This window comes from Micropterus dolomieu, linkage group LG02, assembly GCF_021292245.1.
Source record: "Micropterus dolomieu isolate WLL.071019.BEF.003 ecotype Adirondacks linkage group LG02, ASM2129224v1, whole genome shotgun sequence".
Classification (NCBI taxonomy): Eukaryota; Metazoa; Chordata; class Actinopteri; order Centrarchiformes; family Centrarchidae; genus Micropterus; species Micropterus dolomieu.
In genome coordinates, this window is record NC_060151.1 from 16683782 (window position 1) to 16711547 (window position 27766).

Consider the following 27766-nt stretch of genomic DNA (forward strand, 5'->3'; position numbering starts at 1 on the left):
ATGCTGGGAAGAAAGAGTAAGGCTATAAACCATGGAAATGAAGGGGTGTGGATAAACGCTATCAAGTTACATGCAAGCAATGATAACCAGAACAGCCGACACATTCATCATCATCATCATCAGTTGTTGTCCTGCTTATAGGGAGAAGAAATAAAATAAAGACTGTCATTAATAGGTCTAGGTTGACATCACTTTTAACAGTATATTGTGTTGATCAACAAATACACATCACAAGACACATACCACACAGTATCTGGCACATGGAAGGCATGTTGAGCAGTTCTACTTGTTTAATTTCATCATCCATCCTCCCTTCTTCACACACTCACACTCACACACACTCTTGCTTCGACTTTGAAGTTCTCCTGGATCGCCTTTAAAGGCTGTCAGTGTTGCCACGACAGCAGGCAGGTAACAGAAATGAGACTGCTTAGTATGTGTGTGTGTGTGATTGTGAGTGTGTGTGTGTGAAGTCAGAGTACTTAATTAGCTAAGAGCCCAACGGGCCACTTGCAGTTTCTCAGTGTTTAACACTAAACGAGGGAATGACTGGCTCGTTACTGATACTAACAACAAGGATAATTTATGCACAAGCGGATCTGTCTGCTGTGTTTAAGCTTGTCCTCTGTTGCCGGGCTGACAATGACAAGCATAAACAATAAGCCGGCACAACCATCAGTGTCCCTTTGCGATCTTTATGCTGAACACTAAATGCCACAAAACTGCTAAATTTGTTTTCATGTTGTTTCATATTGACAGAAACACAAAGGAACATTAATAATAATCCATGTCCTAAAGCTTAATATAATTTTTCATTCACAAAAAGGAGTTTTTATACGCCATTTTAAAAAGTATTTGGCTAAGACACAAAGCGGCTTGGGCCACTGATGAGGACCAAAGAAATACAGCCACGCTTAACCCTTTCTTTTTAATCCACTGCCTGTGGGTTGCTATTATATTGTGACAAACAGTTGAAAAACCTCTCAACGGGGGTGATGGCACTGTGACTGGACTTGGCCGTGTATGGCTGGAACTGGGGCTGTCAATGGGCGTCGTGTTTAATTGTGCAGAACACATTCTAGTTTCTGACAGGGATACTGTAATCTGCTTGTGACCAAGTACTGTGGTCCTGTATGGGATTAATAACCCAGTGGAATGTACTGACTGGTTGGTTAGCTGAAGTCTGTTGAAGTCCAGGCTGTCAGCAGTGTGTGCAGTTCTGGAGGGAAGGGAGTGATAGACCTAAAGGGTGAGAGCAGGATGCCGAAGGAGTGGATGGGGGAAACAAAAGTAGGGCTCTAATTTTATGGTAGTTAATGTTAATAATTGTGGAAAATGATGAAAGATGGGTTCACAAGTTTGAAAACAGAGGCATAATTAATATCATCGGAAGCATTGCTTAGACTCATGGTATTTTGCATGCTGGCTCACTAGGACACATACTGGAACTGATCCATTGTCAGTGTCATTTGTGGTTTTAACCTCTGCTGTGACACATGGCTATAAATTCACCTTAAAGCATCATTAATTGACTTTTTGTGGGACTTGGGGTCAGCGAAATATAATATAAACACTGACAGACCTCGACTGACCTTATAAAGCTGTTACGGTGAACGTGCTCATTTTTGTGGCCACCTGATGAATGTGAGTCAATATTCACTTTCGTTTTACCTCCGTTTTGGTTCCTACCAACTACCGAGGGAAAAGTCTGTCTATTTAGCTGCTAAACATTACAATATCTTCACCAGCTAGACTCTAACTGTGCCTGTCTGCCCGTTTGGTGCTGGACCGGTAGTGTACAGTGGGTTTATCAGCACTTTTACTCAATACAGCTGCCTGCAGAGGCTAGAAAAGGGATTGATTAGAGTGAACCAAAACAGTAGAGCTGAGAGTAACTGCAGAGTTGGGTGATAATTGTGTACTGAGAGCGATCGAGTTCACAGTACACAGTCATTTGACTCATTTGCTCACATAAAAATACTGATTAATAATTTGAATTATTTTACAGCAAGTCATGCTGTTTCTTTATTATTAAATATTGAATTCATCCCAACTGATTGTCGTGTTTTCTTCTTGATGATGTGTTACAGCTACAGTCACATGCTTTGTCAGTTTGTTCGTATAGAGACTGTTTGATTTATAGAGTGGGATTAAGTTTGCTTTTAAGATCACACTTGGAGCTCTTATCTGTATGGCTTCTCATCACAGTTTCCGAGGCTCTCAACTCTAACTGTACTACTCATAGTTAGAAAAAAAAAAAAGATCAAAGAGAGTATGCAAGGGTTGGCTTGTTAAAGTCAAATTCCACCTTAAATCAGAATGCATACACACTCTTCTTATGATCAAAGACTCAAGTCAGCAGACATAAACAACTCTCTAATAAAGTTTGAAGCCACAAAAGTCTAAATGTGTCATACTAATAATTGAAAAAAAAAAAAACTACTATTTTTTTAATTATATATGTTGGAAATCTAATGACCAAAGGGGGCAATTTCAGCACAAACAGTAGTTAAGCAGAAAATATGTCCATATACCTGTCAAATAACTCTTGGCACAATCACTGTGCTTGCTTTTTCATGATATTCTTAGATGATGATCAGGTTTGTGCAGTGTTGCAGACACAGACACATACTTTGCCTGAAAGTCTCCCTTACTGTTTTCCATTCTATTATATGTGAAGAAGTCATTGTTCCAGCTCGCAATCTATGTCAACTGCACACATCTGCAAAGCACAAATACACACAAATTTACTCACACTGGCTGACGTGCTGATGGTGTGCTCGAGAGTGTTGTGTCAAACACTTGGCCAAGAGGTAAGGAGTAGGACCCCACACAGACATACAGATTTTAAAGCTCACTAATGTGATTATTGTTTCTTCTAACATAGCTGATAAAATATACTGTAAATGTATACGTTGAAGCTATTTGTGTTCGCATTTGAGCTATATATGAACCCTAACATTTGGTATTCAAAATGCAATGGTCAGCCGTTTGCTGCATCTGAGAATAAAGGTTTAGCCACAGGAAAGATAATATCAATGGGATCTTACCTAAGGTTAATAAATGTACGGCTTTAGCATCAGCCCTACAGTTTAATACTATGAATACAGCCAGAAGCAGTGCTTTAAAGTACAGTTTTTGGGATAATAACTCTGTAATCACTGATAAATAAAATTGTTTTCCTAAGTTAGATTTTGAACTGACACTGTACAATTTAAAAAAAAAAAATTTCACCGTGATTCTTTTTACTGTGACAAGTTACACTTTCGGTTTGGTCTGTCTCATTGTACCTGAGTGCATCTTCTAGTTTGGCTATCTTCCTCTTGGCCTCTGTCCTCTCTTTCTCTGCTTCACTGTGGATTGCTAAAACCTGAGGGAGAGAGGGAGAGTAAAAAGAGGGAGAGAGATAGAGAGATAGAGAGAGACAGAGGGGTGTAAGTGAGTGCAACAGCAGACACCATCAAACATCACTCAACAAAACTCTCCAGCCTGTGACCTTGTGCATCTGGTCTCATCTCTCTCTATTACCCCATCAAAAGGACCATCTGAGCCTATGTGCCTGCAGAGGGGGCCTCTCACTCTGGATCTATGAGAGCCATATGGACCCTTCTTATGTCCAGATCCCGTACACTCTGGCCTCTTTCACATATACATTTACCTCTCCAGAGGTGTGGACAGAGGAATCTTTCCAGAGGAAAAAAAAAAAAAGGAAACTGAACAACTGATTCGTAATTCTTTCATTGTTTTCATCTCCTGTCACCTTGCAGAATGAAGAAGGAAAAAGATGGAAGTAGAAAAATCGGTACAGGATGATAAAGAGACAGAATAAAACACAGACTGAATTTGAGAAAAACACAAAGACATCAAAACCAATCTAGGACTTTCTTTTAGAGAAGCTTAAATTAAATTCTCCCTGACGATGAAAAAAGTGCACAGAGGCCTGCTAAGTTCTTGCAGGTGTATCAGCCAGAGGGGCCCCTGTCTCCGGGTATGCCAGCTTGCCACCAGCCGACATATTATAACTGTGGCACTTTGAAGATGACCCAGGTGCAGCAGGTCTTTAAAACCCGATTTTCCAACAAGTCTGGCCTGGACTGGTCTGGTCCAGCTTAGATCATTAACAATGGTCTCCTCACTCTATGGTTTACAGCTGCTCTGTGGCTTTGAAGAGGGTCTCTGAAAAGTAAAGACCTGGGTGAAGAGGCAATTAAGTGCAGGCCTGGGCACACTGACAGTGCATACTTCTGGCAGAAAAATGTCCCTTTTGAATGTCGTCTTTTGCAGAGTGACTGTACAAGTTTATTTGTATGTGCTTCTAACTTCCATTCTCAACTTTCTTTGCTTGATAACTCTTACGCTAAATTATAGATTTTCCATCCTTGTTCTTCTTTGTCCGGTCCTACATCTACCGGTTAATCACGGCTCTGATTTTACGAGACCAGACGTAAAATCTAAAAGTAAGGGGAACATGTGACTCCGGGCTTTGATCTCATCTTGACCGTAATTACTTTGTCCAGGGCTGTTTAAATGTAACGACAGAAGCTATGGAGTTCTGTCTCTCTGTGGACACTCTACCTTTTTCTCACAGTTGATCTGCAGTTCATCTTTTTCCTGCTGAAACTTTATCCCTTGATCCTGAAAGCAAGCAGAGTTGAAATGATTCCGTGTGGCAGAGGTGATACTATGACACATCACAAAAAAGACAAACCAACTGCAGCCTTATGCATTTTCACAGCCGGTGTTGCTACAGTGGCAGAAAAGATGCATGGCATTTAGGCATGCATTTTACCCATTAAGATGAGTTACACATGCATGTACGAGCAAGTGCACATATACGCAATAAAACCACCACCTAAATCTTACCCTGACTTTCTGGTGTCTTTGATGTTCACTGTCCAGGAGCTGCTGTTTGAGGTGAGCTATAGTTTTCTCTAAGTCCTCCATCAACTCAGAGGCCTGTAAGAGAGAAACAGAGGGAGGAAATTGGTAATTTGCATCAATCCGCAGTAAATTTAGCAGGCTGGTAGGGAGAGCCATGCAGAGATGTTATGGTAATGTGGACCTTAGCAGCAGACAGAGCATGCTCCTGATGTAAGTGGCTCATGTCAGTCTCATGTTTGGCTTGCAGCTTATGCACAGTCTGCTCATGCTGCTCATGCTGCTGCTCCTTCTCCCTCTGCAGAATCCCATTTCTGTGGACAGGTAAGAGCACAGCAGGGTAGTTAATACCTGTTAACTGACCTGTTCATATTTCAATGTCACCAGCTAAAAAAAATTACCTGAGTTACTTTGCCTCCCCGTTGCTAAAGTTATGTCTCAACACATTTAAAGGATTTCTTGGCACCTTACATGCACCTTGATGGTTAGGGGTTGTGTGATAAGTCTTTAAGACCTCAAGCTTTACAATGAGAGTACATGTTGACAGCTTACTTAAGAAGAACTGGCACATACATAGCTTTAAATAGTATTCTCTTTTCACCACTCCCTATTTCACAGACCGTCTGTTGGCCTCCTGCAGTTCGGCGCTGATGGATGCAATGTGGATCTCCAACTGGGCCTTCTCCTGTGTCACCTTGTGACGCAGCGCGTTGCCCTTCTCCACCTCCGCCGACTGCTGTTTCACCCGCAGCTCCAGCTCACGCACCGTTTGCTCCTGGACCACAAGCATACACAGAAACCACTAAACCAAACAGGTTGAACCAATAAGGGAACTAGCCTGAGAGAATGTCATGGGTCAGAGGACTGTGTGCTCCCATAGTGAAGTTAGACACAGCAATCTGGTTGCTAGTAAGGAAGAATGTGGCTAACAATTCAGATGACCACCTCTTTTACTTGATCCTTGATTTCATAACATACTCATTCTAAAATGTATTTCATAAACGTTAAAGACTGTTGCCCATAAATTATAGATACCTACTGCTTAAGTTATATATTGCAATTATGATTAAGTGTAAAGCTAGAGTTGGACAGTTTTGCACTGGTATTCTCCGAAGAGCTTCAAAAACAAAACATACTCTATACAAAGGTCAAACCAGCAGAAACTTTTTCAATGTTATACAGGAAATGATCTTATCAAGTAAAAATAAAATTCATCTGTTTTGCTCATCCAGTCTACAAAAGCTCAACTGCAGCAGTTTTTGAAGTCAACTGTTGTCTGCTTCCTTTTTCTAGAGGCACTACAGTTACCTCTTAACATGTTTCTAGAGCAGTAATTCCAAGCTACTATTTCACCTTGTTGCGCTAATTCAGGCATTTAGATCAAATCATGGCAACTTATATCAATATGGGGCAATGTTTCCTCTTTGAAACCTCAGCACTCCTATTTAAAAAGGTCAAATGTTAATATGCCTATACGGTGTTTCCCCACACATTGACTTTTCTTGGGTGGGTTGCCCAGGTATATTAATAGACAGTTATATTTGGCTACCGATTTTAGCATTTTGCAAAATCGGTAGCCAGGAGGAGGAGGAGTTGATCGTTGATTTCAGGAAAAAGGAGATAAAGACACTCACTCCTGTCTTCATCAGTGGTGCTGAGATGGAGCAGGTGAACAGTTTCAGGGCAGCTTTTTCCCCCAAGCTACCAGACTTTTAAGCTCAAATTCATCCTCAGCACTGCTCCACTCAATATAGTTTATTTCTGTGTACCATTTTTATAATTGCTTTTATGTGTACATTATCTGCTACGTAGCAGAAGGGAGTTATAAACTCAATTTCACTCTGCAACCTGTTTTATTGTGACAAATAAATCTACCTTGTATCTTGTACCTTGTGACGGTAAACACACCAGTGCAGATGCCCTTTGGTACCACGTTGGTTTTGATTGTTTTGATAGGCTGCGTCATTAACAAGCCTCCTCCACATGTGGAGCTCCTGCTGCTGTAAAAACGGAATTGCGGGTGGAAAAATACAAAATACGCGTTGTATGTCTTTTCGGGCGACTTTATAAAACGTACTGCTGATGGAGAAAGTCAACAGAGCAGACACATACATAAAGAGAGAAACAGAAAGAGGCGAGGCAGGCCAGTGTGTTTGCAGTAAGAGACCAGAAATATAGGTGTGTGCATGTGTGGGGAAAATAGAACTGAAGGGGAAAGCAAGGTGAGCAGATTTAAGTAGCGAGTAAACACTGAAACAACCACAGCGCTTAAATGATACACATTTCTGGTGAAAGCACAGTAATACAAATGTGTAACAATTGCACGGAAATATTTTGCGTACAAGATAAGGAACATATCAGATTCAAATACACTCCTCTGTGTACCTTTAACTCGTGTTCCAAAAATCTGAACAAACTGATCCTACGTGTTAAGGCTGAAATACTCCACTCTCCACCAACATTGTCAAGTTATTTCAGTGGCAAATGTCAAAAGCTCAATCTGGATTCTGATTTTAAATAAAGACAATGAAACTCTCTGCAAACGGTCCCCCAGCATGTGAATGTGTACCTCTGTGTGTGTGACAGTGTGGAATGCAGTGTGCGCAGGCTGATAAAGGCGATGACGGGGCGCTGATTAAAGATGGAGCTTGCTAGTCCATCTAGACGATGACAGAGGCTGGCGATGACAGGAATGTGGAATGACAGGAGAGGAGGGAGCGGTGTGTTTGAAAAAAAAAAGAGTACTAGAAGCAGCACCCGGCAAGGCTGGCGAGAGAGTTGTCTTTGTGTTAGCAGTGGAGGGTGCTAAGAAAAGGAACAAGGCGCCTGTGTTGTGTTGGGACGCGTGCTGACACTTAGCTCTCTGGCAGGAGATGAGAAGAAGCACCTCTCCATACTGACGCTGGACTGGGCACACCTGGACACACTCAGCGGGAGCAAATTAAGTCCCCTAATTAGGTGTTTTAGACAGAATTACAAGGTGTGAAGTGCAGGCTACATACGCTACGTTATGAGCTCCACTCCCCTTCAGAGATTTAGAAGTGATAAAGTCTTTGAAGTAAAAAAAAAAAAGACAAAAAACACAATTTGTAACAAAAAAAAAGTCATATAGGGTGATGACCTTTTACAATTTCTGTATCAGAACTAAAGCCAGCACATGGAAGACAGCCGGCATCACTCATCTCCTGAGGCTTGTCAGGCTGTGTGTGTGTATGCACGTTGTGTTTCAAACTCTAGTGTTAGAGGATGAGCAGCTTGTGGAGAAGGCATTCTGACAGACAACATAAAAAACAGTGACAGGTGACTGTGGACTTGTGGAACAGGCGACAAACAAATACTTCTGTATACTCCTATTTTACTATGACTATTACCGAGGGTGCACAGATATGGCTCATACCTCCACACACTGCAATTACTTCTTTGTGTGTTCATACACAAAAAAGAAAACAAAAGCCATTGTCCAGGTAGGTTACAGTTACACAACTCCAACAAAAGATAACAAAATACTAGCTGGGGGGGGGGGGGCTTATCTTTAACCACAACACAATATTAATCATATCTCCATTGTCAGTCATTTGGATATGGACATGCATGGACTACAGTCAAGAGTTTGGCTGGTGCAAAACCTAGGCAGATACCGGCTTGTCTTTCTTTTGAAACACCCACTCGATCACTCTATCCGCTCTGCCCTGTGCACAGATAACGTCCAAAAATAACAGCATCTGACATATCGGTAAGCCCCTTGTGAGATCTTTGATCCGCGTTGGATAGAAATCCAACCAGGTAGCGATGGGCAGATGAACATTCTTAATTTCACTGTTATTAAACCAGATCCAGTATGCTGTATTTGAATGAAAATTAATCATCAATCTGAGTATGTCTTGGCTTGCATACTTTTTCATGTGAACCATGCGAACTTTTCACATCGTGTTCTGGGTATGAACTTTTGTTAGCAGCTGCAGCTCCCCCTCATAGTAAGCAGATGAGTACTAGTGGCCTGAAACAGACAAATAGTACAATTTACTGTACAAACCACATGCTCAAAGTTACTGAAGCTCCTAGCTACTGGGTCAAAGAACAGATGAATATTCTACAAGCACAACACGTCAGCAGAGAAAGAAAGACCTTTTCACAATAAAAGACTGATTCTAAAGGATTATGCTCAGAGACACCAACCACGGAACAAGAGTGCTGTAATAACTGCCTGAGATAAAGTCCACACATATGGGTCAGTCCAAACTTGCAGCAGCAGGGCAGCTAATTTACATTGACAGAGGGCTCTTTTCATTCTCTGGGGCCTTGTCTGTCCTTAATTATTAAAAGAGGTGCCTTACCACCAGACCCGCACTGTCCAGTGTTTGATGCCTCTTAAATGTGGGCCTGCTGACAGATTAAAGCCAGAAGCAATGTGTGCGCGTGTATATGTGTGATACATATGACAACCCATGAATGCTGATACTGATAACAATAATATTTACAAAGCAGTGCATTCGACCGGCCTCTGGTGCTGATGATCCCCCCTACTAATGAAATGTGTGTGAAACGCAAAGCCCTTTGATGTGATGTAATATAAACTGTCCCTTTGGGAGGTGTGTGTATGTGAATGCACATCTCCCGAGCACAACTATTGCCACGTGTAAGCTACAATACACACAATGGATCAAAGACCTTTTAAAGATGATATGAGTGTCATTCTCGCCCAGAGGTTACAGGATGTCTCCCTTCATTTGAGCCATGGAGTGGCGTAGATCACTGTTTTATAATTAGGATGTGAAAGATGTATATACATACCTCAGACCTACACATAGCAAGAGTTTTGTGCAAAAATACACACATCTTGTCACCCAGAATCCTGTAATTCCGGTGTTGGGCACAGAAAACAGTCTGCCCACGTGAAGTGTCTGAACAATTGAGTCTTTTGCTACCATTTAAAATAAATCTCCTAAACAGCAACAAGCAGTTCCCTTTGGTATAAAGTAATGATGGTATTGAATAAACATTAGTATACCAATCCAAATTAAGTCATGTTTCATTTTCTTTTATTTTTAACCTTTATTTAGGGCAAAAGAGATTGAGATAAAATCTCTTTTTCAAGAGTGCCCTGGCTAAGAAAGGCAGCATGAGGTCAAGGTAAAGTTAAAACATTTTAAAACTGTTACATCTTGATACCATTTGGAGTCAACCACATGCAAAGTTCTCTCTTATACATACAGTACAATGGTTGTAAAACTAGCATTCCCTTCAGCTTGATCAATATCTAAATCCTAAACATGCATCACCCACATCTGTTTCTGTACTCACAGTTGCTTGTGACCGAGTATTATACTCTGCCTCCATCTTAGCCAGACGGAGGTTGGTGTCCTCCAGCAGTGCCTGGATGTTCTCAGTGTGTTTCTTCTGCAGTTCAAACTTCTCCTGCTCCATCTCTGTCACAGCAGCATGCAGCTGGAAGGGCACAGAATATCTACAGTCACAGATCTTCCTCCCTGTATTCTCATGACTGGGGCTTTTGTTTCTTTTGTCACATTTTCTTCTATAATTTCTCGTTTCATAAAATCCAATTCTCCCGGCAAGTAATGTCTAGCTTATTCAAGGAGAATAAACATTGTCTATATGGCTATGTCGGGGGGGGGGGGGGGTTTACATCAGAGAAAAATTGTTCCACATGATTGCTCATCACGCACACCAAGTGAACCAAAGGAGATGCATTGAAATCTCATTAGGATCTTATTGAGACCCATCAGTTCAGTTAGCTTTAGCTATCAGGAGTGAAAACACAATTTACCCAGGGCAGAGAGCATTAACTTTTCATCACTAAAAAAGCCCACACTTACTTACATGAAAGAATAAAGATTTTTATAGCAGTATAGCAGAGACTGCCTGCTTGCAGCGAAGTCTACCAGTCTCATGCTATCAAACAGTCTTCCTCTGGCTCAGGGCTGCATACAGGGGGTTGGGCTGCACAATCTCCAAGCCCTTCAACTTTTCCCTCATACCTTCTTCTCCCACTCGTTTTTCAGGGAGTCGGCGCTCTGATCCGACATCTTCTTCAGCTCAGCAACCTGCTTCTCCTTGCTCTCGCAAATGACCTGGGATTCCCGCAGCACACTTTGAACTGTGGAAGGGCAAACACGCAGACACACAAAGAGCTGTCAGGCCCTGCCTCAGGGTATGTACATAGATGGACACACACACACGCTCATTGATGCCCTGTCAGTAAATCAATGTCAATAAAGATATTGCTTCTATCAGATAGCCAGTAGCACTACTCTTTGCCAAGTTTCAATGCTTCTCATCAAATGTTTTTAGAAACAGACAAAAGAGTAGAGAAGAGAGGTCTGAGGGAAGACTAAATTAAGCAGGCCCACTTTAGATTGAGCAGCACAGCTGGAGAACATCTCTCCACAGCAGCGTTGTCAGTTGTGGAATTGTATTTTTTTTTACGCTGAGTGTTCAGAGACACTAATATAAACATCCTTCCAGTTAACCCTGCAATCCAGTGACCTCTCACCTTTCTTCTCCAGCTTACGGATCATCTCCTCCGATTCCTTCTGCTTGGCCCGGTACGCACTCTTCATCTCCTCAATCTCACCATTCTTTCGGTCCAGAATCTAAGGTTGGACATGGAGACTGTTTTTAACACTGGAGAATATTCTAATGCTAAGAAAATAGCTATCTTGCATATATTGTGGTGGTTAAAGCGTCTTTGTTGAAGCTTTTTACTTTTCACCAGTAGCTATCAAAGTAATCAACCAAGTTTTCCATGCAAAGTTAAGAATTTTTGCTAATCTGTCAAAAAATACTGACCGCAAACAACAACAACAAAAAAACTTTATTACACTCACAGTACAACTAACAACACCTACATCTAAATAATCAATGTTTTCTGATGATGTTAAAGGTTTGTTTCCATTGGTAATGTTCGTGAACACTGCAACAAAACAGCGCCCTATTGTCAATCCTGATCATTCCACAAAAACAAAACAGATATTTCATCTTTAGATTTGGTTATTTATGGGGACATTTTGTAAACATGATTCACTGTATGACCTGACGAGACTTAATCTTCCACATGCCTGTCTAATCCTAAGGAGGCTATGGCTTAACTGATTGAAATGGCATCTGAGTGAACCACCTGTGCTGAGGTGCGATGAGGTAACTACATCTGTTTGCTGCTGCCATCTGTGAGTAATTAGTTAAATTAGGCTAAGGAGAGCTCAAGTGCAAAAAAAGGACAGTCTAGCACTCTCCATGTAGAGGAAGACAGTGTCTTGGCTCAACTGCATAATGAGTGTATACAGTGTATGTACATTATGCAGTTGGTCTAAAGTTGTGTCTGCTGGCTGGTGTGGCAGAAGGCACATTTTCTAACAGGTTCTGAACAAAGGGTGGTTTTCTGCCCACACAGTTTCTTGTTAAATGACGGTACAAGGCACACTAAATCCACAGTCAGCTGTCCTAATGTCACCTTAACAAATTCTACTCTCTCAATGAAACTGAATCATCTAGCTACTTGAACTGTTAATCTAAAGCGTAACTGATAATGGTAACGGTATTACCCCTGCAATTAACAAGACAGAACAAAACAGACTGGTCGAACAAAACAGACTGGTCGAACAACAGACGATGCTTTGATTTTATGACTGAAATGGCAGAAAGTAAGAGTGCTTATTTTTCCGTCAAGAACTGTCCCAAAGCCCAAAAGACTTTCTTTCTAGTATTTTGTTCTGTCCAAGTGCACTTAGTTGCCAAGCCTGTCATCATCTGTGTGGGATGGGGGCAGATCAAAGAAGGCTGGGGTGGCTGGAGCAAAGTTCAAAGAACATTTAGGGATACCCAATTTTTTTCATTTTCACCAGCCCAGAGACACTGTTGTCTTTTTAGGGGTCAACCAAGCAAGGCGATGACAAAGTGTCAGGTCCAGGGAGAGTGCACTAGACGGTGGGAAATGACAGCTTTTAGGGTGCCCATTTTAGGCTTCATACATCCTAATGCAGGGGGAATCCAGCCTGGTTGACTTTAACCAATACCATGAGTGAATGGAGAGTAACTGAACTGGGGAAGAAAACACACCTACAATATCTGGAGTTAGACCATGAGTACACTTTCTGTACACACAGAGAAACACAAACACATTTCATAACAAAAACACTTATTTAATCCCAGTGGCATTTAAAACAAAACGCATTTGTTATTAATGACCATGTATTGTTTTCTAGTTTACGCCGTGGTCTACTGTTAATCTCAGATTTTAACGTAAGGATGTGCTTCTTCCCCTGAGGTTATTAAATCTTTCAGAACTACACACAGTACTGATTCACAAACATTAGCGTACAACGCTCAGGCCTGTTCTCTCATTACCCTCTCCATTTCAAGCACGGGGACAATGACCAGTAGCTTTCAGCAGCCTCTACATTATTCATAAAGAGACTAATTAAAACTAAACCAAACCAAGATTGCCCACCTTCCATCAGGCTCATCAGAGTGCAACCCTGAATCTCTCCCCTTTGAAGCTATTAGAGAGGATACTAGGAAAAATTCCTAGTAAATTAAATCAGACATAACTCGCAATCTGTATGTAATTAAAGAGAGGGAGAGAGAGCTGGCTGCCACCCTGTCTCTTGTCAAACACAAAGAAGCAATGGGCATCTTAAAGTGGAGAGAAAATTGAAGTGCTTTTTTCTGTTTTATTAAAAGCTTCTGTGGCAGCAAAGGAAAGTCATAGCGAGGACGTGACAGATCCCAGGTGCTTGATCTGCAGCCTGATGGGCACCTAGTGCGAAATAAACCAGCTTTACTGCTATTTTCACCAGCTGACAAAGAGCTTTTGAAGAGCGGTTTATTTGCGTGATGGGGTGATGAAAAAAGGATAGGCTCATTCCCTTTCCTTTTCATTAGCCATCAAATGCAATCAAGAGTCAATGATAGGCGTAGTTAACTAGTTTTCATGCGCACTCAAGTTAACAGACCTGCCTGTCCTGTTGCAGAAGAAATTATTGAGTCATTTGAAGCTCTTATGTGTTATTTTACAATATAAGATGAATCCATGAGGATTCTGCAAACAACTTTCACTTATATAGTGGATATTCTACTAATTCTGTGTCAGTTTCTCTTTCTACACAGTTTAGGTTTATGCTAGGATTCGCTACCTTTGAGTTTAGATTCTTACTTTCTCCACATCTGCATCATGTCTCTGCTGCATCTTCAGTTTCTCCTCCTGATGTTTGGCCTCCATAAGTTTGATCTTCATCTCAGTCTGGAAACATAGAAAACACAAGAAAGTCATGTAACACTATGACTCAAGCAAAGCAAAAAAAAAAAAAAAAAAAAACAATCTGCTTGAGGAATAAAATATTATTTAGTAATTACCAGACAACACAAGCAACAAGTTTTGTTCTTGTAAGTTAAACACTGAGGTCTGTGTCCTAACTGTTCTTCAAAGAGACAAGCCTTGGAAAAAAAAAAAGCATCCAAAAAAAGCAGTATCATATAGTGTGACAGGATAACAGAAATAAAAGAAATCTGGATGAAAGACGTTACCGTGTGTCCCGCCTTGCACACAAGCGCAGATGATGAAATAAACTACATTAACTTTTAAAAACATTTATCCATGCAACAAGAGCTTCAAAAAATTGTGTGAAGCTGAGATGTGCTCAACTGTGTGCGTACATGTGTGCGATAAAATTTTCAGTCAGTCTATAGTACACACAACAAGGTGAAAGCGTTTGTTTGTGTCTACTGCATACACATGGCAGTTGATCATGAAGAGTGACTGTTTTCATTTGAACACAGTTCAGAGGATCAAAAGTTCAGCGTTATCATGCACATGTTGAAACAGCTCTCCTTAAGCCAGTGTTTGTCAAATAAAACCCTAATGATCTACTCATCACCTACTTTAATTGACTAAGAAAATTTTTTATGGTCTCTTTATACAAAAGGAGCTATTAGTCATTCGTCCCTTCTGGAAAGTAATTATCACGTCTCTGCTAAGACAATATTATTCACAAATATGGCTTTGAAAGGCGTTCCCCTTTGAATGACTACATTTCTCTGCAGAGAGCCAATAATACTCAATGACAGACTGAAGTGTATGAAGTCACTGATTAGTTGAAGAAATCCTGTGACAAAAGTGAGCTAAGAACCATAGCAGCACTGTGAGGCTATACTGCTCATTACACAGTAGAAAATTTTGCTACTGAAAAAAGGATACACTTTTTCCTGAATGCATGCCAAAGAAAAGGAACATGTTTTGTAAAATAAAAGTGGTTTATCCTCTGGTATGTATGAACATGTTTAGAGATTTGCATGGCAGTATTTATTTTTTACGGCCTGTGGCTGGGGCTAGAGAAATTCATCAATTCATCCTTTACATAACAATGATCTATTTTTCAGTCCACGTTTAAAATACACTTTTTAGTATCTTTCACAATTTACATACATCATTTCTTTTGTAAATCACATTTGCTTCTAAAAATCTCTTCCTCAGCTTTTTTCTAGCTAGTTCTAGCTACTTTCCATTTAGTTTGTTAAGAATTACACGGAAGATGTTTCCGCTCGCAAACACATGGAAATATAAAGAGAACCCTTTGACGGACAGATGACTGGCCATTTGCTTTGATGTCGCTACTCATGTTTAGTCACTGTCTGTTTCTGGTGCATTAATCAACCCTGAAGCAGGGTGACAGTGTTCTTCCTTTGAAAATATGGTTGGGTGTGTGAACGTGTCGGTGGTTAACAACATCCCAAGGGCTAGCTCTTGTTTGTTACAGTCATCAAAACAATTAAGTAGAAAATCCCCACAACATTACTTTACACAGTAAAACCGCATTAGACTTTCTTTTGGTATAAATCAAAGGCAAGCAGCTGTGATGATGGTCTGAATAAAAATATGATTCAATTACAGTATGGTTAAAGTGTATAAATATTGATACAACACAGACATCAACAGCATCCTGGATGTTAGAGAGAAAATATATATCCATGCTTTGAGACTGAAAAGGTGGAATCTAAACCCCAAAGAGCTCAGGTTTGGTAAGATGTCAGCACTTCACTTTGTGTGATCATTCTGAGCAGCATTAAAAATAAAAGTCTAGAAGTGTCTGCTCATTACTGCACTTCAGCTACATTTATACACTGTATCCTTGACAAAGTGCTGTTAAGTATTCTGTCTCTTTCTTCAATGTCTTTTTTCTTGATTTACCACGGTTTCTTGTGCAATTGGGGGGGCCACGGGAGACCTGTCAGAGTAGAAAAGAAAAAGCAAAAGATGGTGAGAGAAAGAGAGAGGGAGAGAGATGGCAGTGATTGAAAAGCAGAGTAAGTGGAGACCTGATTCTGGCGCACCCCTCCCCCCCAAAAATAATAATAAATAAAATAAAAATATAAATAAGCACATATGGGGGTGTCACTTTCTCATCCTCTCTTCAAATGGTCTTTGGAGAAAGTTTGTCAAACTAGATCAGGGGTGTTTGAAACTTGTTTATAAAAGTGCCAGTGAAGGAAGGAGGAGGAGGAATGTCGTACACCTAAGGCGTCTGAGATGCCTTCAATCAGCCCGACTGGGTGGTACAGCTTTTTTGCCTCTTCTCTTCTTCAGAGTTGTAGCGAGTGCTGTAAGATGCCATGTTTTTTGACACTTCGCTCTTGAAAGGATGAGAGGGAAAGGGGGTGGGGGGGTGGGTATAAGAGAGGGAATGCAAGGCGGAAGCAGTTGCTTTTTCTGCTCTCAAAAGCTGGCGCGGGGGTCAAGGCCCTTTTCCTCAGGGGGGATGTGCACAAATTGTCTGCTAACTGTTTGGGCTCCACAAAGCAAGGTTGCTTTTGTGCAACTCCTTCGTCTTGCCGGAGATGTACAAGGTCCTGGTGCCTCTTTCATCCTCAGTAAACACAGATGCTCTACGATAGTCAGTATGCAGCGTTCTGCTATCTACTGAGGAGCAGCTAGATGCCATTTCCACACTCCGACAAGAAGTTAATTTAGTGTAGTTTGTCCAGATAGCGAGGTTGGATAAAAGGTTGAAACTCTGACACATGAGAAAAAAAAATAAATCATAGTTTTAGAGGTGGGTAGTTCCAAACACAGAGTCAGTAAACAGATAATAACTTGAAATTACTCATGTGAATCCATCAAGTCCATAAGAATCAAGTACAGAGGACAGAAATGCCTAAAATAGTAACTTTATTATTATGGAACACTGTTGGTCCCTTGTGTTTCCCAGCCTGAAGTGCCATCTTGAAAGCCAAATGATAGAACTAGTCCCCTTTAAACTACTACGGCTCGCTAGCTTGCTCTGTTTTAGCTTTGAAAACGTTCAGATTAGACTGGCTATGGCCCTCTAAATCACAGGCTGAGAGCTCAAGCTACATCCCAGAGGATCCTTAGATTAGAGAGACTGCATCATTATGGCAACGGAAAGAAAAGGGGCCTGATCCCCAGTCTGGGGCTTGTGACCATTAGAGTGTGACTGCTTGACATTAACACTTTCATCTGCCATGCTGTGCCTGCTGCCAACTATCTCTCTGGTCAGGTACCAAGGGGTTAGTTTGAAGATGGCATGAACACACTCGCACACAAACTTTAAAAAGAAATGTGGGGTGCTTTAATCAGCCTGTCAGCATCTCCCTCTGTAATCACATGACTTGTGCCTACGCCTGACTCATCAGTCGCCATTTAATTGAATTTCCAAAGAAAGACCCAGCCCTCATAATGCTGTTGAGCACTGCTAGGGTGTGCTGAAGGATTAGCAAGACTTTGCTGCTCCTGCCAGACATTTTCCACAACTCACCCATAAGCAAACACGCTGTGTAAGCTAAGTGACTAAAAGCAGTGTCGGCTTGCGGTGAGGTTTCTCAGCTGCCACTCATTGTTCTATAGGAAAAGAGCAGTCAGCATTCTTATCAATACAGTTGGTAGCTCAGCGGGAGGATGAGCTTGGCGTGAAAGCTGAGATGTTCGTTAAGCTGTCGCCAGCTTAATGACATGTGGCGTGTATAACTCTCTAAACCTGGGTAAATTTTCAACTAGGCTTTGGGGATTAAAGGGAACTGATGTCACTGTGATTTTCTAGACTGGGCCTAGACAGCCACGCAATAGCAGGGTTGGAGAAGGCTTCCATGGTTCTGCAGGAAAGCTTAACATGGCTGTTGAGGACGATATAGTTAAGGTGGGATTGGTGGCTTGAGTCACTTGTATAGGGAAAAACTGTGTGCGTGCGTGTGTGTGTGGTCACAGCTGTATCCTGTGGGGTTCATAGTTCCTAAAATACACCCAACACTCTTTTAATTGCTAATGGTGACTCAAGACACATGATCAGTGAGGTCATTCATCTTCAATGATAAAAACTAAAAGAAAAAGGGGCTTTACAATAGCAACTCATAAACCACAGACCTATTATGATTTCAGGGCAGATGGTACAGTCAACAGGGAATTCCCAGGACAGTACAATGGGAATCAGACATACATTGGGGCAATTCACCAGTTCCAGGAAAGGTTCTGCATAACAAGGCAGAATCACATGCCCTGGACCCAGAGCCTATTGCTAAACAGTATGAACAACATAAAATGTCTACAGCCATGCTAGTGGCTCTGTAAAACTGTACTTGGATTAAATGCCAACATTGACATGCTAACATACACTTGGTAACGATGCTAACATGCTAATGTTTAGCAGGTATAATTCTTACCATGTTCAGCATCTTAGTTAGAATGCAAACACTTGCTAATTAGCATAAAAATGGGGCAGCTGAGGTTCAGAAGGTAGAGTGTGTCATCCACTGATCACAGGGTTCGCAGTTCAATCCCTACCTCCTCCTGTCCACATGCCCAAGTGTCCTCGGGCAAGACATTGAACCCCAAACTGCTCCCGGTGGTTAGCTGGCACCCTGTGTGGTTACTGCTGTGTAAGTGTGTGAATGGGTGAAATGAGCAGCAAAAAACTTGTTAAGCACTTTTTTTTTACAAAAAAATTAACAGCTGAGGCTGATAGTAATGTAATTGGTTTATGACCGGCAAATCTAAAATATTGGAGAAATTTTAACCCAATGTTGATGAAAAGTTAAGTGTCGCCACAGTGATTATAATTCATCCAGAGGGGGACATGAATGTGTGTAGCACATGTCATGGCAATCTATCCAAAAGTTGTTAATACATTTCAATAAAAAACACAAATGTCAACCTAATGGTGGTGGCTAGAGGAAAAGGCAGGGGATCACCAAAGTAATAAGGATTCCTCCACAGGCAACCATGAAGGTCTGAACAACATATCATGACAGTCCATCCAGTAGTTAAAGAGATTTCAGTCAAGACCAAAGAGGAGGACCAACTGCCTAACTAACTTATCTGTCCCTAGAGACGCTATCATGGCTTAAAAGCACAAGCACAGTCGGTTGGCAGTAACTTCTATAAGCCTTGGAAGAATAGAAGTTAAATCCAGGACAAACACACTATATCTTTCAATAGTCTACAACAGATTGACTACTGGCTATAGTAGGCAAACAGCACAACCTTAAGCAGCGTGGGGGGAAAAAACTCAAGTTCTGCACAATTTCCTCTCATTTCCCAGTGTGTCCCTCCCAATGTTTCTCTGTGACTTTCTTGAACTGGTTCCCATATTGAGAGCATTCTGGCCTTGTGGAAATGACAGGCCAGCTCTGTTTCCTACAGCTTGCCTCTGAAAAAGTGAATGCTCTTATTCAACGCCACCTACACACAAACTTAATCTGAAAGTTTTTTTTGTCCACTATACATACTACTGACATATAAGGTGGACAAAATATAAATACAAAATATAAAAATACCATTAAATACAGCCTCATCATCGGACTCAATGTTATCATAAACTGAACATTACAAGCTTCACCCAATACAATTTAGTGCAGGGATACTAAAGTGAATTGCATTACTGTAGATTGTACTAGTGTACCTAATAAACTGCTAACTCTGTCTATATCCGAGTAAAGCTGGTGTTGAGGTTAAATATGGTCTTCTGAGATGTGATAAATTTATATTCCCAACACACACAGCCTTATGTAGCCAGTCAGCTAGTCTGGGGCAGGATCAAACAGCATGGGACGTTGCTTTAATGTTTTCGTATTTGTGTTGCTACATTCAATATCATCCCACAGGTAGACCCACCGACAGGGTGGATGTGGATGTGGAAGGGAGGGAGTGTGTGTGTGTCCACGTATATGAATCCTCTTTTAGCAGTCACAAACAGATCAGTATTAATGGCAGGTCGATAAGCAAGACCATTCTTGCCCATCATGTCCTTGCCCTTTCTTCCCCTCTGTTCTCTGCCCTCTCCCGTTGAAGCCGATCTAACTGACTGGAGCGCTTTCCCCGAGCAGACATGAAAAGCCACGGCTATTACAGCCCAGTCATGCTCAGTTTTATATTTAACAGTGCGGGTAAAAGGGGATGGGAGGGGGGGTAGATTGGTGGTTCAGCAGAAGTGGGGAGGGGCAGAGGGGACTTCAAAGCATGCTTTCACAATGGGATTTCCAGCTTAAATCCACATAAGGAAAAAACCGTCATCACTAGGAGCTGGCATTATTTTTGTCTTCTGAGAAGAATGCTCGCCTCGGCCATTTCAACAATACAAACTATGCACAAAGATGTATGTACATGGCTGCGGGAAGTCTAATGCCATGAAGCAGTCAAGTGAGCTTTAACCCCTGTATGTGCTCAATACTTGCTTCTAAACAAACGCTGAGCATACTGAATAGTGAGTTAGAGGATTTAAGCTTACTGGAATGGATATACTGTCAATGGCAGTCTCTCAAATATCATGTACTGCCTTGAATACACAAAAAACCATATGATATTTATCACACATAGAAGGGTGCTCAGGTACTGTTGGGGTTCATTAAGGACTCCTTCTGTGGTGCGTACCTCCTTGCTTTGTACAAGCTGTGGGCCCTGATCATTGGCCAAGGTGCTGTTCCTCCCAAAGCTTGACTTGAAAATCTACAGAGATAAAGAGGAGCGAGGTTAGGTTGTGAGGTGACTGAGGAGTTCAAAGACAGCACTTTTGTCTACATAACAATGAGTGAACCATAAGGGACAACTTACTGGAGACAAGGGAACGGGCTTCTCTCTCAAATACCGGGGGTTTTCAATCTGAAAGAGTAAATAGAAAAACTTTAGACTTCTCTGTCTCTTCTTCCTCTACTAACAAAGCCTCACCACTACCAGCATCTAACCTCCACCCTTAGTTTGTCATAAACAATGCGGGGAGCACATCAAAAGCTTGGTGCTGTGGCAGGAGTCTCTTCCGTCAACTCTTGTCTGTTTAGAAAGACAGAGAATGCGTCGGGCTACATCAAGGCATTGTGTGTGTGGCCGACTCTGTTTCCGCTCTCAAACCTTCTTTGCTGATCCCGACGCGGCCCTTTTGTCAACACTCAGGACCACTAATCTGTAAGCTATCCCCGGTCCATTTACCATCAGATGGAGACAAATGTGTACACATCCTTGCCAAACACTGACACGGCATACTCTTTGATTATAATATGAAACACAAAAAGGGTGAGCCGCTAAACTACCTGAACGTAAAAGGGCCGCAGTCCAAGTGACGCTGCAGCATTACATCAACACAGCTCACTAACTGTGACACAGACTAAAACAATAATGTGTGTGTTGACAACCTGTTATTTTCCTTCCACTGTTTCAAGACCGTTTATGACCCCATTATTTTTCTTGTGAACTCACACTATCATACAGCATTTCTGTCTCATACATTGAGGCTGTCTGTAGGGGCTGCCAGCTAGCGGCAAGATCACGGCCTTTCGAAGTGGTAGAGCAGGCTTTGGAGATGACAGCAGTGATGCCCAGTAAACAGTTGTGTTGCTAATCTCTTCAACATGGGGATGGAGGAGGAGAAGAAGGAGGAAGAGTTAGAAGAGGAGGGAGAAGAGGAGGTTAGTGAGGGATTCATTCAGTGGTAAAAAAAAAAAATTAAAAAAAAGTATTTAATGTTGTGGCACAACCCACACATAGGTAGCCCAGAATGAATGGGACCTGAAACAACCTCGGAGCTTGGGACTAAAACTGCACAAGGATAAAGTCATAATCTGTTGCTTCAGGATGAGCCAGTGACAGGTAAACTGGAAGCACAGGTATTTTGATCTATTTCACCTGAGTAATGCAAGTAAAAACAGGTCAGACATTTTGTTAGCTGGCACCCAGTAAGCCCTCAACAAAAGGAGACATCTGGCTTGACTGCAATGAGGTTTATTGTAAACTGTAATCCATGTACTCACAGAAAGACACATGCAGACAAACAAACGAGTGCAGAGCAGCATCAGTGGTGCGTGCCATGATGTGTGATGAATTGGCTTAAATTTGGCATTGGCATAAAAAATTTAAATCCATATTTACCAAGTGATGAATCAATCAATATCCTTCTAAACTAGTGCCCAGGCTGAAAACAAGAATTGGATTTCTTTTTATACCCACAGACAGCCAGTCATCAGATTTGATTGAGCACGGCCCACAGGGTGAGGAAGACATGTAGACTAAATGCTGTGGTGTAATGCTGGCGCAGTGCGATCCTAAACTTGGAGCACACATATGCCTGTGCGGGCACTCTTTTTCTCTGCTGCCCACACACATGCTCCTGTGTGCACATGCTTGTCCAGCCTCAGAGCTGGCACGGCGTCCTGTGTCATTGGAACCTGACGTGGATGGATGGACGGACGCAGAAGAGGAACAACACTCCACATCACAAGGCCTGGCTCTCCGGCCAAACAAACACACAGTGATTGATGGCTTCCTAGTTTCGGACTAGCGTTGAGCAAGCACACCCACCTAACCACAGACAATGGATGGCCAAGTGGCACTGCATTCAGTATTGTATGAATAAATAGGCCAGGTCTTTACACAGTTTTCTCTAGTATGCTTGCTTTTTCCTCCCCTGGCCTCCTGACAGGCCTGTGTATGATGCACCTAACTCTCCTGTAACACTTAAATCCCATTAGAGATAGTACTCCAGCACACAAGCTACAGATTAAACTGAAAGATGTTACAGATGGTGGTCCAGATGACTCAGGTTTTATTACTCTTAAAGGCTTCCTATCTGAGACTGAAGCAATCTGCTGTGTACTGTCCAGTATGGCCACCATGCTGACTACACAGACTTTATTACATTAGAGGTGAAGTGAACAAACTGATAAGGACTTCTTCAGAACATCTAAAGCAAGGCTGAAGATATTCTAGATAGGGTGTCGCTCGGCTGTGCCGAAATACCGTAGGAGCTGGGCGCTTTGAAGCAGTGCATCTATAAAACTTCTGTAAACTTGAAGGGGGTTTGTGTGTTTTTGTGTGTAAAGGAACATCTGTTGATTTTAAAGATGCAGGCTTGGGGGGAGTACTGCCAAGCAATGCCTCTTATCAGCGTCTCAACACAGAGGAGTGCAGAGCTGAGCAGTGCACGGCTTCACGTCTGCAGATAGATACCGCAGATTACCCTAGTACTGAAAGAGAGCAGGAGAGTAACACAGAGAGAGTCAGAGGAAGATAGATGGACAGGTAGAGGGAGAAAGTGCCAGAGAGAGCAAGAGATAAGATGGTAGAAAAGAGAAAGAGCTGGAGAAAGAGGAGGGGGAAAAAAACAGAGGGAGCGAGGCTGTTCTGTGGAAAACATCACGTAAGAGTAATGTGGGTGAAAGGACAAGCAAATCGAAAGAGACTCTCAGGGTTACGCAGGTGAAGAGATAGGGAATAAATAAGGGAATAAAAGACATGAGGGCAGAGTGCTTATCGAGTCCTAGCCTGGTTCACTCCAGGCAGAGAAGATAAGAGAGGTGAACGCATCTTCAAATGCTAAGTTTACACAATCCGTCTCCAACTCCTCAGCTGAACCTCATGTCCTACAATAGCAGTAAGCTGCCTAAATAAAGTGGCTTCAAGAGGACATAGGTGAAACGGTCTTTACACCCTTTGTTCAGCATGTTTGTGTGTGTAAGCAATGCGGCTAACTCAGCATTATTGCACTACTGATTTAGATCTACTTGCAGGCTCAGGCATTTCACTGTCACTGCAGATGAGCTGCAGCATGTTGACAGCTGCATGTAACCGAGAAGCTCAAGGCATGCCCCTGGACTCACCCCCAGGTTCCAGCTGTTGAGACGGGCGTCCAGGTCACTGTCATCGGGAGACACATCTGCCTTCAGCCCCCCACTCACCTGAGGAGGAAAAAAGGGGAGTGAGAGATTGTGTAAACAGCGGAAAAGAAATGAAAATTAAGGAGGAGGTTATAAATTAGAGGAGGGAATTTAAATTATTTCTTTGATTGGCAGTTTGGCCCGAGGAAGCGAACAGCAGACAGTGATGGAGGTTTTCATTTTGACACAATATAATTCCTCTCTTGGCAACAACAAAAGGGTTCTTTAAAAGCTCACAGATATACAGTACACCCACATGTGTTCTCCTCCCCTACTAACAGCACTCCACTCCCTCGTTATCTCCATCTCTCCACCCTTTGCTCCCTCTCTCTCCTCCCTCTCACATACAGCACTCCAGATGTTTAGCAGTTCCACATCATTTTAGTCACGCAGTAAATTCCTCAAGACGCCATATGCAGCTCCACTGCCTGTCATTCTTGTTTTCTCCAGCCTTTTGTTGCAACGGGCCTCCGGATTTGTTTTATACAGTATAATTCGAATGCTTCCAGGGGTTCTGTTGATACAAGATCAGTTTACTCAAGTCGAGGCTGGGCAGCAAGGTTGAAATAAGGGAAATATCCAATAAAGTTGAGAGAGCGATAGGGAAAGGAGAGATGTTGTTGAATTTGATTAGGATCTGGTGGAGTGTGGACCTTGGGTGTACCTCAGCGGAACCGCACAGACACAGAGAAATCGCTGAATGGAATAGCTCAGGATTAAATGCCCCTTCTGATTAAAAAGGCATTAAGGTCCCAGAGCCTCACCCTCAAACAAACAGAGTAAACGTTTCATTTCAATATCTAGGAATGCAGAGTATGCAGGTCACTGGCTGTTGAAAGCGGAGTGTCAGTCTCTATCGCACCAGGAATTTAGCACATTGTGTTTTAAACACTGATTAGCAAGAATGGCTTTGGCCACAGATGAACTAGCAGTTGTGCCAATGAACTGCACACTCGCTTGTACCGTAAACACATAACAGTAGACTCATGGTGGTTTGATGAACAACACAATAGAAGGCCGAGAAAACACATTTCTTGGTCAGCATCTTGCTGTGATTGATGCGGTCCTACATGAAAACACCAGGGTTGGCCCAAATGTAATTTTTTGAGCTTTGACGCTGCGATAGTAATTAAGAGCGAATAATTGAAGCTTCGCTTTGTTACGTTCACTGCTGTCGGCTGAGGTCAGGTGCGCGAAAAAAACCTCAATAATCGAATCTCATAATTGAAAATCAAATGTGTACCCAATGGTCAAATATTCGAATATTCGGGTCCAGCCCTAGAAAACATAATGTTCTGCCAAAGCGTGCAATTGGCATGCTGACTGCAGGAATTTCCACCAGAACTGTTGCCCATGAATTGAATTTTCATTTCTCTACCATAAGCTGTTTCCAAAGGAGTTTCAGAGAATTTGGCAGTACATCCAACCGGCCTCACAACCGCAGACCACGTGTAACCACACCAGCCCAGGACCTCCACATCCAGCATCTTCACCTCCAAGATCGTCTGAGACCAGCCACCTGCACAGCTGCTGCAACAATCAGTTTGCATAACCAAAGAATTTCTGCACAAACTGTCAGGAACCGTCTCAGGGAGGCTCATCTGCATGCTCGTCGTCCTCATCGCGGTCTCGACCTGACTGCAACTTCGCACAGCCATTGAAAAGGAGTGGACCAACATTCTACAGGCCACAATCAACAACCTGATCAACTCTATGTGATACACCCCCCAATACAGTGAAACTGCACATTTTCGAGGCCTTTTATTGTGGCCAGCCTAAGGGACACCTGTGCAATACCCATGCTGTCTGATCAGCATCTTGATATGCCACGCCTGTGAGGTGGAAGGATAATCTCGGCAAAGGAGAAGTGCTCACTAACAGATTTTGAAAGATTTGTTAACAATATTTGAGAGAAATAGGCCTTTTGTGCACATAGAGAAAGTCTTAGATCTTTGAGTTCAGCTCATTATGAATGGGGGCAAAAACAAAAGTGTTGAGTTTATAATTTTGTTCAGTATATCAATAAAACAGACAAAAAAGACATAATTTAACTACGTAGCCTACCTAATCATGATAGAAGCACAAAAAACAAGGACAGCTGACCAAATTAACAAAATCTGAACAAGTCAGCAAAATCAGGCAGGCAATATGCGCTTACTCTGAAATGCTCCGTGTGGGATATGTAGCCTGCGGATAGCGGCACAAAACCGGCTCACAGAGAGCCGTTATCTGTAGTTGAAGCACACAAAATGAATTAACAACACGTCAACAACATAGGGCTTAACACTCCGCTGATGAAAGACTTCAGTGTGAGTTGATGCCGGACATAACCATGCCACAGCCTCTGACTGTTCGCTGGATGCCATGATCCCACATTAACCTTCAGTTTCATTTGTTGTTGTAAATGTACAAGCCCTGTGCCTGCTCCGAGTAGGACTGTAACAGGATGCGCGCCGCACGCCACTCTTGTGAGTGGTAAGTCTGTCACACAAGGATGACAACGGAATGAATCTGTAACTACATGACTATTTAAAACCGGTCAGATGCTGTATAATAAAGCTACATTGTCGAATCTTTCAAATCGCAATTTCTTGAACTTTCATGAAGGTAAGTTTCAGCGATGAGTACCAAATAAAGTGGCAGCTGAGTGTATGTTACTGTCAAATGTATTGTGATCACAACCATTTTCTCCATTTTGGTTGCTTGAACTAGCAACTTATGAGATCAGGGAATTTCCTCCGTCTTCACGGGGGAATGAGTTCAGGAATTTCCAAATTGGTTCACATTAAAGAAGAAAGCAAAAGACTGTGGCTACTATTTGTGTTGGCACAAGTGGGTTTGCTGTTAATAAGTCAGTGTGCCCTCACCACGCTACCTTCCAGTGAAGCAGAAGTAGTAAAAACCCCATTTCTTTGAATCTTAAGAAGAGTATGCCAGGGAAGTCCAGAGGTGTGGTTGACAGTGTGAAATAAGGCGATGAACTAACCGTCCTGGCATCATGTCTGGGTGACTGTTTGAGTGAACTGGAGGACATGGGTGGTGGCGGGATCTTTTCCTCATACAGCCTTCTCCTGGAAGAGAAAAATGTGAGAGGTTAACCTACAGTATGTGTGCACTTCTCTGGAGTGTGCTCTTGTCCCTCTGTTTGAATATGAATGTGCTTGCGTAGGCAGCCTGCCTCTCTATTTACACAGATCAACATCTGGCATTGGTTGCATGGTTTGTGGTCTGCATTTCATCCCATCTGAACAATAAACGTCTCCATTATACATCAGTTTGTTTCCATGGACAGCCTGCAGGGCAACAGTCAATGGCTTGTATGCTCCTTTTATAAATCACACACCTCAATCATTGTCTCTCATTGGGCCCATCATGGTTTAAACAAGGAGCTTTACAGGGAAACTGCTTTTATTCATTGGAAAACATACACACAAACTTCTCCTTCTCACTGCGCTCGCTCTCTCTCCCCCTCACACACACACAGTCATGACTGAGCTCACTATCTCATTAAGCGCAGGCACATGAGGCACTAATGGCCCGCTAATGCTAACTGAATAAAGATGTTAGAGAAGACAGGAAGATGTAGGGCAAAAATAAAGAAGAAGAAAAATCACTGTCATCTAATAAAGACGTCAAATTCTTTTCTAGAGGGTGCTGTTTCACACTTGGAGCCTATGGGAGTTCATTTCCTCCCATGTAAATTTTTAAGCATTCCTGATATTGAGCA

General features: G+C 42.2%; 1 protein-coding gene across 7 annotated transcripts in view; it reads right to left on the reverse strand.

The window, feature by feature from the left end:
* The window catches only part of cep112 (centrosomal protein 112), a 104315-nt gene that overhangs the window by 68551 nt on the left and 7998 nt on the right, over window positions 1-27766 (reverse strand). For 5 of the 7 annotated variants that reach the window (XR_006823367.1, XR_006823365.1, XR_006823374.1 and 2 more), the window contains exons 4-16: window positions 27026-27110; window positions 23983-24060; window positions 20948-20995; window positions 20768-20842; window positions 14048-14134; window positions 11390-11489; window positions 10875-10993; window positions 10180-10323; window positions 5499-5653; window positions 5063-5192; window positions 4864-4956; window positions 4576-4635; window positions 3291-3370 (exon numbers count right to left, since the gene is read on the reverse strand). Coding sequence is in view for 3 of the 7 variants with exons in the window: in XM_046041310.1 (XP_045897266.1) it covers window positions 3291-3370; window positions 4576-4635; window positions 4864-4956; window positions 5063-5192; window positions 5499-5653; window positions 10180-10323; window positions 10875-10993; window positions 11390-11489; window positions 14048-14134; window positions 20768-20842; window positions 20948-20995; window positions 23983-24060; window positions 27026-27110 (1254 nt within the window). In the remaining 4 variants the exon portion in view is untranslated. The remainder of the gene's footprint in view (window positions 1-3290; window positions 3371-4575; window positions 4636-4863; window positions 4957-5062; window positions 5193-5498; window positions 5654-10179; window positions 10324-10874; window positions 10994-11389; window positions 11490-14047; window positions 14135-20767; window positions 20843-20947; window positions 20996-23982; window positions 24061-27025; window positions 27111-27766) is intronic. The other 2 variants (XR_006823370.1, XM_046041316.1) reach the window with 1 other exon arrangement.